General features: G+C 44.1%; 1 protein-coding gene across 4 annotated transcripts in view; it reads right to left on the bottom strand.

Annotated features, from left to right (window-relative positions):
• The window catches only part of HERC2 (HECT and RLD domain containing E3 ubiquitin protein ligase 2), a 154,051-nt gene extending 140,878 nt beyond the window's left edge, over window positions 1-13,173 (bottom strand). For 3 of the 4 annotated variants that reach the window (XM_019753190.2, XM_019753191.2, XM_019753192.2), the window contains exons 1-5: window positions 12,917-13,173; window positions 12,377-12,479; window positions 3,260-3,374; window positions 1,432-1,569; window positions 251-470 (exon numbers count right to left, since the gene is read on the bottom strand). In XM_019753190.2, the coding sequence (XP_019608749.2) occupies window positions 251-470; window positions 1,432-1,569; window positions 3,260-3,374; window positions 12,377-12,448 (545 nt within the window). In that variant the 5' untranslated portion in view covers window positions 12,449-12,479; window positions 12,917-13,173. The remainder of the gene's footprint in view (window positions 1-250; window positions 471-1,431; window positions 1,570-3,259; window positions 3,375-12,376; window positions 12,480-12,916) is intronic. The other variant, XM_074317766.1, reaches the window with a different exon arrangement.
• Window positions 13,174-14,189: the final 1,016 nt, after the last annotated feature.

Below are 14,189 nucleotides of genomic sequence, written 5' to 3'. Positions count from 1 at the left end.
GCTCTAAACCTTTGGCGGGATTCTACACTAACAACAGAAAAATGTCTTTAAAATAACGGTATACCCTGGCTAGTACCTGAGCAAACTGGGAAAGCCATTCTCCAGATTATAGAAAACATTCAAAAAGAATAAAGTTTCATAAAGATGAAAAAGGATCTATGTTGAGTGCCTCAATTAAACTTTCCCGGACAAAACAGCCTGAATTTTACATTTAGCTGGTATCAGCATGCTTTCTTCATTCTCCTGTCACCTTTTTTTGTCCACAGGGGGCAAACAAATGCTGCTGCTTTTCCATTTCACTTTGACGTTCTCTTGGAAAACAGTTCTATTCAAGGCGATGAAATAGCGCTCCAAGATGGCCAGCCTCTGCTTGAGTCTCAGGGCGGAGAGGGTGCTGGCAGCTGACTGCATGGCCAGAGCGTGCTGCTCTCTCACCAACACGGACAGACATTCCTTCAGCTCTTGCACATCTAGAAAACACGGTAAGAAAACATCCATGGGCATTTTGTTATATTGTGAAACCGATAATACGAGGTGACACTTGAGTGCTGAATTAATATGTGCCAAAACATTGTAAGCACTTTACACATATTAGATAATCGTCACAGCCACCAAGAGGTCCTACTGCCTGTTGATTTCATGGAGGGGGAAACTGAGGCACAGCCGACTTGCCCAAGGTCACCCAGATGAGGATGACACGTGGGACAGGCCACTCTTAGCCACCATGGTATACTGCCTCTCTGTAAACGCTGTGTAAGTTTTTAACACAAAATGATAAAGTCAATACTTATCGGCAGCACATTTCCTAGACATAGAGAAAAACTACCTATTACTCTCATTATCATGAAACCAAACTCTCGATTTTTTGGTGTTGAAGAAAACCTTTTTATTTTATATATTCTTCTTATAATTGAATTTTATACTGTGTGCATGCATTTCTATTAAAAAATTAAAGTTACAATAAGCAGGTGGGGAAATATTTAATAGCAGACAAAATGGAATTCAAGATGAAAAAGCATTATGAGACAAACATGAATATTCTTTGATTCTACTGCTTACATGAGGTAAGCAAGCTAGTCAATATCCTAAAGACACAAAGTCGAATGGTGGATTCCAGGAGCTGGGGAGAGGGAAGAAATGGGAGTTGTGATTTATTGAGCAGCATTTCAGTTTGGGAAGATGAAGAGGTTCCAGAAATGGATTGTGGTGATGGCTACACAACGGTGTGAATGTACTTAATGTCACTGAACTGTCACTTCAGACTGCTTGAAGTGGTAAACTGTATGCTATGTACAGTTTACAATATTAAAAAAATTTCAGTTAAATTTTTTAAAACTCTATGACGGAAAAAGCAGCCCATCTATGGTATCAAGAAAGTGAGCACGAAGCAGGTGTAGCTTTGCACAGGACGGGAATCTCAGAGCACAATACCTGGCTGCTTGCCCCACACCCAGCTCTCCAGGATTGACTTGGCCCTGTACGCAGGGGCAGCTGCTTCTTCCTCATCCTTTTTCTCTTTGTCATTCGCATCTTCTTTCTTTGTTCCACTCTGAGTATCAACACTATCATCTGGAAAATTTGTAAAAAATTTTTTAATCTATAAATTGCTTTCCAAAATGTAACACCCACTTGGTAGTTTCTTCGCAAAGTCCCTCCCAGAAATGGAAAGGTAAGTTACAACGCTCATCATTAGCTGAATGTTTGATTTTTAAAAATTTCATGAATCATCACCATAACGGGTACAGTGTGATTTACAAAGTAATGAATGACCAGTGACCCTTTTAATAAAGAAATCAAAGTATCACACAAATTCTTCTTTAAAGCATGCCTTCCAAAACAGTCCATGAATTTCCCACTACACTTCACCGCTAACAAACTCCGTCTTTGGTGTTCACCTGCTTGAATTTCACATGCATGCTTCTACCCAGTGACTGCCAGTTGCTGTGTGTCCATGGGAAGGGAAGATGTGGAATGGGATTATGGTTCAAAAATCATCTCAACTCCATGCGTTGCTCAACTCCATCACCAACTGAGAACCACTGTGACACATGGCCACCCTTGTTGACTGACAGAGTGTAATTCAGAAGCGTTGGGACGCCCACATGCAGAAGATGGGCTGGGAAGCCCCTCATTTCTGCAGGAGCTCACTGCTGCCATCAGAGCCTCCCATGCTCCAGGCCCCCAATGTGGGAAGATGAGCAGACCAAGGAGAACTGCCCCTCCCCAGACTGACCTCGTCTAAGCAAATCTTATTAACAAACCCAATGCAGGTCCCAGAACCACGGAAGGCCATACCCATGTCCACACCTCGTGGCCCGTGCTGTGCTCTAATGCCCAGGTGGAGCCGTGAAGCCCAGCCTGCAAAGCACTTTACTCCTTTCCATCTGATGCTGTTTCGAAGAGTAATCACTTAACCAGAGCCTGGAATCTTTTCATCTGCTTCCTTCCAAAGCTAGAGGCCAGAAATCAGGTCTCCAACTAACAAGCCCCACGGCAGCCTCGCTAGGATGTGTCTGTCAGGAGAGACTCCAGCCGAAGCTGACATCACCCTTCCAGCAGACAGCAGGCCAACTCCCAGGGCTGGGTCAGGCTTCCCACAAGGGACTCAGAATACAGAGCAATGCGAATTAATTATGGAGGACAGGTAGATTTATGAGGGCGATCTAACTGTGGTCATTTGCTGTGGAACATGTTGGTTTTTGAATGTTCTCCTTTCTAAGCAGCACAGAGCAGCCCTAACCCCCAATATGACAGGTTGGGCCTGCACAAGGCACGTGGCACACTGACAAGCAACATCGCCAGCAGGACTTGGAAATGTATTACAAACGCAAATCCCGGGCCCCATGCCAACTACAGAATCAGAACTCTGGGAGTGGGGCCAGCCATGGGGCGGGGGTCTGACCAAGTGGCACCAGGAATCAGGATTTAATTCTTTTCTAAAAGTCACTATTTATGGTTAGCCACGGCAAGACATATTTCAAAACTTAAAAGAAGAAACCCTAACTGCAGTGCCTAGAAGCCGCAGACGACACATCATAGGACACTACAGTGAGGTGGCTTGAGGCCTTCAGCACAGAGAATGACGAGCTCCAGGTGGCCTGTGATACTGACTGTCATTTAGACAATCACCAAAGGGAAAATCAAACTTCATAGAGTTAGGCTTAGACACTCCTGTTCCTACAGCACATTCCAAAATTTCTATAAAATGCAACTTATAAAGGTCTTGACAAAATGAAACGTACTAGTTAAAGGACCTTACCTTTTCTAGGTGGAAGCTCTCCATTCTGGGTTAACTCCGCCCCAATATATACAATTTCGCCATCTTTAACCATTTCATTCCACAGACCACAGAGCCCATCTCTCGTGAATGCAAGCTGGCAATGATAAATGAGATAAACTTACGGAGTGAGCATACTCACAAAGCAACCCTTAAAGAATGACATGAAAAAAACTCACTTCCTTTCATTTATTCAATCACTCAACAGTTAATGAAAATTATTCCAAGAAATATAGTTAAGTGAAAAAGGCACAGTGTATACTAGTGTATATACTATGCCAACTTTTGCATAAGGTCCAAGAAAAAAGACACATAATACACATAAGCCAGACACAAATAGCAATGATTCTCTCTAGGGAGACAGGAAGGCCAATATGGGAGGAAGGCAGGAGAGAAGAATGAAAGCAGGATTTTGAGCATATCTTATATATTTTCACTTCTAAGACATATAAGTGATTTCCATCAAAAAGTTAAAGTTAAATCCTAAAAAAGCAAAACCTAGAACTGGTGACAAGCAAATTAATCTATGTTTATCAGAAAGAAAAGTGCTTCTAGGGACTTTTGAATTATACATCTTTAGTCAGATATACTCCAAGGAAGAAAAATCTTAACTTTATGCGCTGGTATCACTGATAATCGCAATATTGACATGAAAATTTTAAAGCTAGTTCATGTTATACTACACAATAAGGTAATGTTAATATAACAAAACATACTTTTATGATAAAGTATGTCAGTGTTACTAGAAACTAAGATTTTCAGCGTAAGAAACTTTTAAAGAACAATTTGAATTGAAAACCTCAGTATGAACTTACATTGATCACGTCTGCTGCTCCGTCTTTGGAAAGGAAGCAGACCTGGGGGCCCTCTAACAGCAGTGAGGACACCCAGAGCCCCGATGCTGGTTTCCAAGTTCCACATTCCAGTAAACGAAACCTGGGCTCTTGGAAATCAGGCTGACTCGGGGACGAGAGCAGACAAAATGAGCCTGGAAAGGCTCATGTTTGCACCAAGAAAGTTGCTCAAAGTCTGATGGGAACTCTACTGGCCAAATTTGGAACAATTTTGAGCATCAAAATACACAACTATAGTGGATTGCAAAAGTAAATGAAAACACCTATGTCCCTCATGGCAGTCAAAGAGGAAACAAAATTGCTCTCTCCTGTGAGGATCTGGGAATCAGAAAAGGCTTGTCAGGGCATGCAGCTGCGAGGGGAGGTGTGCAGTGGCCACCCAGAGAAGGCACCCATTCCAAAACCTGCAGGCACGACAAAGCCCTCTCACCAGACACACACTGTTTCAGACCCTGAAACAGACACGTCTGTGGGCCCATCTTTAATGGAAGGCCAGGACCTCTAACCAGCTCCTTGTCAGCATCCAGCACGTACCACCCTCATGAACCATCCACTGCCTCCCGTAGCAGTGTCTGAAGTAGAGCACGAGCTGCATGCAGGGCACTGAGCAGTCTCAGCACAGCTTCTCCTAGGTTCTCAGGACTGCTGCGTCCCTCAGTTCTCTCACCTAACGAGCAGTTTTCCAGCAACTCACTCCTCACCTACCGCACACATACTGAGAGCCCCACATGCAGGCGGGGTCTGTGAATGGAGGCGCCATCACCCTGGACTAGGCTCCGTTTCCTTCTGTGGCAAAGGGAAGGAATGTCTCCTGCATAAGCGAGGTCCCACATCAGCTCAGTGCTAGGTAAGTCAAAGGAGGCTCACCCTGCGGGCCCTGCTTTCTCAGTTGAACGCCTCGGAGGACAAGGCCAGAGGAAGACACACTCCACAGCCGTGAAGGGCACCCTGCTGTGGCTGCCTGTGGAGGGGGCCGCCTCCAAGAACCCATGACTCAGTCCAAGACCCAACACCAATGAGATCCCAGTGAGACCCCGGCTGAGCACACAGCACAGCCAACACCCTGCTGCGCCGTGAGACCCGAAGCAGACAACGCAGCTCAGCCACGGCCAGACTCCCGGCCACAGAAACTGGGACACAGTACGGGAGTTGTTTGAAGTTGCTGAATTGGTGGCCAGTGACTTCTTATGTAGCAAGAGAAAACCAATTCAGTACCCAACTGAGTTTCACAGAAGCCACTGCTTTCAGCACATACCTGATCTGTTCACTAACAAGGTAATTCCATAAACATACTCGGGACCAAAACATATGACTCGTAGCAAAAGCACCAATTAGCAGGGGGAGAAGTAAAGTCCTTCCTGAAAAGTGAGCCACAGATATTCAGGGCCCCTGAGGTTTGAACGAGGAGATGGAAAGGCTTGCCTCATCCGGGTAGGAGGAGAGCAGCTAAGACCTGCTGCTGGGGTTCGGTCCAGTCCCCACACTGCCACACAAGCTGGGGGGGGGGGGGGGGGCGGCAAACAGTGACCAGATAGCAGTCCGTGTGTATCATGCTCCAGGGGATCAACGATCACATCTTAAATCAAAACTCAGTCCCCGGGCAGTGGATGGAGACAAAAGAGGAAACTAGCAACAGAAAATAACTTACGAGGCCTTTGCTAAGAGCACCCTCAAAACGTGAGAACCTAAGCCCAGACAGGAAAGCAGAGGATTTAAGACATTTCATATCAAATGGGACTGATGTGAAAAGTGAAAAAAGACGTACAAACAGAACTGGAATGACAGAATTAGCTTGGTTTTAACCACTGAGGTTTGCACTAACAACTGAACATAAACATGGAGAGACACAGAGACACACACACACACACATACACACACTATAAATACAAATCCAGATCTTAGCAGGGTGTTCAGCGCTGGAGATTCAAATCCAGGCCTGAAGAAGATGCTGACACCCAAGGAGAGAGGGTGGACCAGTGTCCTCAGCCCTGACTGCACACGGGGACAACCCTCAGGTGGCTGGGTCCAGGCACCATGTTTTGGGGGACAGCCAGGTTGAGAAACGTTGGTGTTCAGAGTCATAAAAAACAGAGAAGTCGATGAGCTGACCAAGGCCTCACAGGACCAAGACTATCAGAGGCAGGCGGGGCAGAGGCCAATTGCCAAGCATGCTTGTCCTCACCAGCACCGGAACGAGCTCCCATACATGCCGTGAGGAGCCGAGGGAGCCGGCGAGACCCCGCACGGGAGCTACCAACACTTGAACACCAAACAGGATTGGGCTAGCCAACCCCTAAGATAGGTGTTAAACTGACTGCTTCAGAACTGTAGAATTCTACAAAATAATCCAAAACCAAACATGCCATGTCAATAAATGGCATTCTGATTAACTTGTACCTTAGAAAATGTTTATTTTTCCTGTCTTTAAAACATGCCTGTGGGCACTGGTTGGCTCAGTGGTTGGCGCGTGGTGCTCAAAACACCAAGGTCACGGTCTCGAGTCCCACATGGACCAGTGAGCTGTGCCCCCTCCCCCACAACTAGATTGAAAACGACTTGACATCCTGAAAAAACATATTGTTCCCCAATATTCCCCAATAATAATAACAACAACAATAATAATTATAAAAACATGCCTGAAATATTAATACCTGTTCAAATATTTGCAGATGACTAAAGTAAAGGTCTCTGGCTTTTTTTCTTAGCCTTGCAGAAAAAAACTTACTTAGCACCTACTGAACACATGACAACATGCCAATTCCAAAATATTTTAAGAACAGATTTCTAGAGCAAGTGGGAAAGTCAGGCAGGAACATAAAGCACATGTTTGAAGACATCAAGGCAGCGGGAGCCTGAGACCTGGGAAAGGACAGAGAGCCTAAGGCCACCCTCCATCAGGTGCCTGGCAATTCCACAGGCAGGGCTGAGGCCAGGAGCCCAGCAGAGTTGATGAGACAGGCTGGAGCCGGCATCCCCACGGGGGATAGGGCCGGTAAACACGCCAGGCTTTGAGTGGGACCTCGGGGCCACACACACCAGAGGCTCGAGTGATGTGGAAGCCGACAGCCTTCCCAGGAGGGGGCCCAGTTTGGAATCGTCTGTCCCCGCTGCTCTGCAGTGATCTGGGACTGCTCGTGCTGCTAATTTCCTCTATCCTGTCTGGAAGAGGATACTGTTACCCAGAGGATGGTGACAAATTTCCATATATAACATCTGAAGCTCAAACAAAAATAACAATGGATGAGACAAGACCATGTGATTGAAAAATGACACAAATACAAGACAACAGAAACAGAGCAAGAGTGGATCCAGAAAACAGAAATACACAGACCTTGTCAGAAAAAGGAGAGCCCGAGCAATACATTAAAGTGCTGACACTACCTGGTCAGCCGCCAGCCCAGGGCAGTGAGGGTAAGGGGATGAGAGAGACGGGACAGGGAGCCCGTGAAGCCATGACGCAGCTTGTCACTACAGGGGTCAGCAAACAACGGCCCAGCCTACCACCTGGTTTTATATGACCCACAAGCTGAGAATGCTTTTTACATTTTCCAATGGCTGAAAAATAATCAAGAGAAGGAAAACCCTTGAAGACACATGAAAATCATGACATTCCAAGTTCAGCATCCAGTTTTTCTGCAACCCAGCCACACTCCCCTTCCTATGTGTTGTCTGTGGCCGGTGAGCAGTTGTCACAGAAAACACATTGCTCACAGAGGCATCTACGGCCTGCCCCTTACAGAAAAGGTGTGCTGACTGTGTGACCACATCAGCCCCGCCCCACCTGAGCCACAGACACAGCATGTCACTCAGCAGGCATGCCCACTAGACATGTGGACTCTTCCACAAACTTTGCAAGGAAAAAGGAGCGATTAAAATACCCAGCTTCCATATCTCTCCTTGCCAACTGCTGAATGTTCACCCCGTGGGGAGCTAGCTCCTGCTCCCCACCTTCAAGCTCTCATCCGCTCCATGGTAGGCAATTGGGAAGCCATAAGCCACGTCCTGTGTATGACGTCACATCCAAGACTGAAAGCAGACAACCTCCCATCACACCAAGCATTACAGAGTCCTAAGAGGATATGGTCTTAATAGGGCACATAAATTAGCTCAAGACCTGCTAGATTAGTCCAAACAAACCTGATGATCAAGCTTTGAAAAGAGCAAGTTGATCCCGAGTAACTTACTGCACACCAAACAAAACTAATGGTCTTTAAATAAATCCAACAGAATTCAGCACAGGGTAGCATAGTATTTATATGTCCAGCACTCAATAAAAATTACCAGGCATGCAAACATTCCCACAATCAGAGCAATCAATCAAGAGAAATGAATCCAGAAATGACGGCAATGATGGAATTACCAGACAAGAACAGTGAAGGCTGTATCACAGATAAGCCCCACGTGCTCACCGACAGAGGATGACAAGTGAAACAAAAGGTACAAAAAGGACCCAAGTGGCCTCTCCAGACAGGAAAAACACAACATGTGAAATGAAACTTCAATAAGCAGGGTTAGCGGACTGGATACTGCAGAAGTCACACCACAATCTACCATGATATGCTGTGCTCTCTCCCTGCAACATTCATTTACTCCAGGTCCTACGCGCAACTGTGGGTTTAATGCCCACCACCAGTCTTCATGGCAACCTACAGTCTGGCAGCTAAAGATCTGTCTGTTCCATTCCTCAGGAAGGGCTCATGGAAACAGTATGTCCTGAGTTCTTGTTCGTCGATAAGTTTGTGTCCTTTTTACCTAAAAAGTCCATTTTGCTATAACATAAAATCCTGGGCTCACATTTTCTTTCCTTGGGTGCCTGAAAGATGTTCAATTTTCTTCTGCATAAAGCCTTGTTGTCAAAGTCCGGTAGTAAACTCGTTTTCTTTCCCTTATAACAATTATTAGCATTTTCCAAGAACCAAAGCTAAAAGTTAGTTCTTTAAAAAAGACTAACAAAGTATATAAACCCCTGACAAGACTGATCCAAAATATAGAGAAGGAATAATAAAAATCATGAATAAAAAAGACACAAAAGTAATCACAAGTCATTATTCTGTATTTACTAAATTCTTTTATTTCTACGCCTCATCTATTAACTGTAAAACCTGAGAATTTACCAAGATGATCATAGTTATGTTTTTTAACCTCCTGATATTTCTAAGCATAAAGTAACAATATATGCATTTAATAATTTTAAGTTTAACTTCAAAAGCTAACTTCTATGCTTAATTATTTCAAGTAGACAATTAGAAGAGACAAATAAACGATCCACGTTTAATTACTGATATATTCAACAACTTTGATGGATCTCAACAGCATTATGCTGAGTGAACAAAGCCAATCTCAAAAGGTCACATATAATATGACATTCTCGAAATGACAAAATTATAGAAATGGAGAACAGATTAGAGACTGCCAGGGGTGAAAGCTGGTGAGGGCAGGAGAGTGGCTGTAGATGGGCAGCAGGAACGAGATCTGTGTGGTGATGGGACAGTTCTCATCTTCACTGTGGTGGTGGTTACACAGACACGTGATAAAACGGTATAGAACTATGCACACATCATAGCAATGGCAACTTCCTGGTTTTGATATTGTACTATTGTTACATAAATGTGACCACTGGGGGAGTCTGGCTAAAGAGTATACAGTGACCTCTCTACTTTCTTTGCAACTTCCTGAGTCTCTTATTATTTCAAAATAAGTTAAAAAAAAAATTGCTTCATACATATCTAATTTCATGCTCCACTTCAAAGAACCCAAAAATAGAAACTGTGGGAAATTCATCTGAGTACAGCTTATGCAAGAAAGAACCCTTAACCTTACATGAAGACTAGTAAATAAATATGCATATGTCTTAAAAATAAAAAGCTTTATGGTATCATGTACTATTTTTTATAGTTCCTTTGCTTAATTGACTTTTGGGTTCACTGAAAAGCCTACCAAGCACATGAGACAGGACTTATCCTGTAAACATGAAAATGGTAACAGCAGTGAATGTAGCTGACACCTCTCAGCCTCTTCAAGAGACCTCTAAAGGAAACATGGCCATTCAAGAGACTCCACACAACAATCAGGAAAGAATGCTGAGAAACTAAAAGGCATTATATATGTAAAGCCAGATGTATGCCTGCCATGTAATGGGTACTCCATTCAAGGCCACTGGCTGCAAGATCCTAGGCCTAACTCATTTAAACATCCATGATCAACAAAGCCTAGGATCGTGGCCTGTGCTAAAAATATACATGTGTTAAAAGTTTTCACAGTGTCCAAACTTTTCCCTTTTCAAAGTCACTAAAACCTTCTAGGGCATTTCAAACAAACAGCTGTAGAAAGTAGATTTGCCAAATCCATTGGCTAAGACACATGTTTCTACCTCACATCTTAGTCATTAAGCAGATGTCAATTCTGTTTCCAATACAAAGCCCTACTTAAGAATTGGGAGACTTTCCACTGCGGTGAGAGAGCCGTCCTCAGCAAGACAAGAGTGAGACCTGTCAGTGCGAGGTCTGCACCGCAGCGTGTCTGTAGGAGGCTCCAAAGAGGGAAGCTGCGTCTAAGCAACTCCTTAGGGCAAAACGACGACATTCGTTCCTCACATATAATAAAAAATACTGAAGAAATGATATAAAACGAAGGTCAATAATCACTTTTTTCACAATATTAAACAGCTTCAATATCCATTACACATTTGTCCTCTGGTGCACTATTAGGAACCTAGGTCTGTCCACTGATCCCAAGGAGGCGTTTGGAAGACTTCTGAATAATACTCAAAACGTCTAAGAGGGTCCAACCACTGTACAGCACACTGAATAAATCAAAAGTAAAATGGCAAGCACTCCAAGGCCTAAGTGGTGTTTCTGTATCTGCCTGACTCATCGAAGGCGCTCAACTCAGCATTAAGCTGGTTCTAGATCAAGATGCTAAGACTCACATTTGGCAGTTATTCAATTATGACTCCTAAGAAAAAAACTTCATTAGGTAAAGTTCTTGACTTCAAAAAGTGTTCCAAAATACATAAACACTAATATAAAAGCAATTCTTAAAATCAGTTTGCCTGAATCTCAGGAATTCAGAAATAAGAAATGATTCATCTTTCACCTCCCCTATCCCACTCAAAAAAAAGATGACAAAGGAAAACAGACAGCGATTGCTAAATACAAGACAATAACAAAGAGTCACTATTATGCAAATTCTTGACCCAACCCTTTGTGCTTTTCTTTTCTAACACTACTAACAACAATCCCATCACCCACAACATAGTTCTGAACACTTGGCCTTCATATCTACAAGGATTAACACTTAAAAAATATTAAGGAGGGGCAATAATGCTCCATCACAAGTATCTATGATCAACTGCTTACATATATGACTCTTGATAAACAGTCATGCAGTATGTAAGATTATATTTTAAAAGGTAGATTGCTTGAAAAATACTTAAAATGTATTATGGGCAGGGGAGTTCCCAAAACACACATTTTGTAGTATGTGTGTTTTTTTCCTCAAAAAACACACATACTACAAAATGTTTCAGACACTTGTTTTCACTGGTAATATCGAGTGACGAAAGTAGTTTTTGCCAACCATTTGCAAACAAAACTAACCTGGGATAAAAAAACAGTCCATAAAAATATTACCACTATTACTTATTTGGTCACTTCTGGACAAGGTTACAATTACTTATCTCATTACATCAAAACATTAGAGAGTCGAAGGCCAACATTTTGTTTCCACGTGTTCTTGATGCGAAAATCTGAGCACCCCTCTAAATTAAGACCAGTCAACAAAGACAAAACAAACAACTCAACTGAACTCTCATCTCTCCAGAAAACACAAACATAGGACCCCATAAAATGAGTAAGTTTCTTCAGAACATAATCATTTACTGCATGCATGTCACTATTCCTCCACATAATTAACTGAACATCTCAAAAACTGTCACTATACAGTCACCAAGATATGAAGAATGATACGGACCTCTTAAAAAAATAACAGAAAATTTTTGCATGAGACTTCGAGGTTCTTGCACTTACAAATAACTGAAATTAAAATGTAGCCACACACAATCTGTAAAAAGAGCAACAAAAACTGACACGATAAAGGGTACACTTTAAGTTACAGGAAACAAACCAGCTTCTCTAACAGGGCTAAATCTATTTGCATCCACTGACATATCCTAAAGAAAGCTTACACCAGGAATTTAAATGTGGAGGCCGAAACACACCAAGAAAAAGGCATGTCAAAACCCCACCTGTATATCTGTTTTCAACCATTTGGAGTCAAGTCGATCCTGGGCAGCCAAACAGAAAGAATCAGAAGGCATCTTTCCTCCTGTTTCTTCCCAGTTGTCAGACCTGCAAGTAAAACAGAAACGTTGAAGACCAACAGCTTTCCATTATTTTACAGAGACCCGCCCGCAAGGGTTAATGCGGCAAAAAGAGAAGAACAGAAAGGAGGGAGAGGAGCAGAGTTGGGGGAGGAAAGTGAGAGGCCAGAGGGAGAAAGATGGAGAGACATGGGGAAGGAAGGGGTACGTCTAATACAGGTTAAGAACCCACGCGGGATTCGCCTGGTGCTGTACTACGTCGGCGAGACCTTGAGAATGGACGGTCACAGGAGACCGAACCACAATGTCATCCCCTCCCCTCAAACCCAAAAGATAAACAGACAAGAAGCCCACATTTCAACCACAAATGACAGCGCTTCTGCCGCTTTACCCCACACCACTGAGTGGTGCGTGAAACATATCAATCAGAAAATTTTCTACAGAAAAATCCAAAACAATAATCACTTAAAAATGGAAAGACAGCCCGCGACGCGCGCCGCCGACGCCCCGCGCAGGCCCAGGTCCGGCGGCCGCGCCAAAGCCCGCCGCGCCCGGCTCGGCCTAGCTCCGGGTCCAGGCCCGCGCCGCCACAGCCGCCGGCCGTCCTCGTCACCGCGCGGAAAGGAGGACCAGACGCGCAGAGGCCCGCGGACACAGCCTTCAAGCCGCCGCTGCCTCCGCCCGAGCCCGCGCCCGCTATCCCGACGCCGCTCGCGACCGGAGGGGCGGGCCGACAAGGGACCACCGCCCCCGCTGCCCAGCCAATCGCCGCGACGCTGCTCCGCAGGACGAGCCAATGGGGAAGGGGAGCATTCTCGCCCCTCCTCCCGGTCCACCGGCTTCCTTCAATCCGCTCATTTTCCTCCCTGGAGCACACCCTTGTAGTCAGGGCCAACCGCAGGCTCCAGGAGGCGGAACTTCCGCCGCACGCACGCACACACGCACGCACGTACTCCCGTCCCGCAATTCCTACGGTTTTCTGCTAGGACTGTCCGACGGTGTGGGGTACTGCAGGACCACCCGGCTAGGGTGGACGCGAGGGGTACACGTAGGGACGGGGACACACCGCGTGAAGCTGGCTCCAGTGTTCAAGAGCCTCCTCCTATCTGTCCCACTGAATTCAAGTAATCCTGGGCAGAATAGTTGGAGCACCTGGTAGCAGGGAAATCCGAAAAGGAAATAGCAACCTTTAGTGCCATTGAACCAATGGCCGTAAAACACATACTAAGAAATTTAAAACAGTTATACGAAGTATGTTTTCTGATTATAATGGAATTAAAGTACAAGCCAACAAAAGTAACAGGCGACCCTCCAAACCCTTGAAAATTGAAGAGCACACTTGTAGATAATCCATGGGTCAAAGAAAAATCCAAAGGAAATAGAACTATTTTGAATTGAACAAAAATTACAATGTATCAAAATTTGCGGAATACAACTAAAGCAGTGGTTAAAGTGAAATTTATAATACTAACTACTTAGAAAAGGATCTAATCAACAATCTAAGTTTCCATTTCAATAAATCGGAAAGTAAGTAACACATTGTACATAAACTTCCAGAAAGTTGAACAGGAGTGGACATTTTAATTTTATAAGCCCAACATTATTACCCTGATAACAGAACCAGAAAAGGACATTACAAGAAAATTTAGGACCTATATCCCTGATGAACACAGAAGCAAAAATTCTTAGCCAAATTTTTGCAAATAGGTTCCAACAATATATAGAAAGGATAATACAT

The sequence above is a fragment of the Rhinolophus sinicus genome, linkage group LG13 (assembly GCF_036562045.2).
Source record: "Rhinolophus sinicus isolate RSC01 linkage group LG13, ASM3656204v1, whole genome shotgun sequence".
NCBI lineage: Eukaryota > Metazoa > Chordata > Mammalia > Chiroptera > Rhinolophidae > Rhinolophus > Rhinolophus sinicus.
Note: the sequence above shows the minus strand (reverse complement) of the source record. Positions and strands in the feature narration are given on the sequence as shown.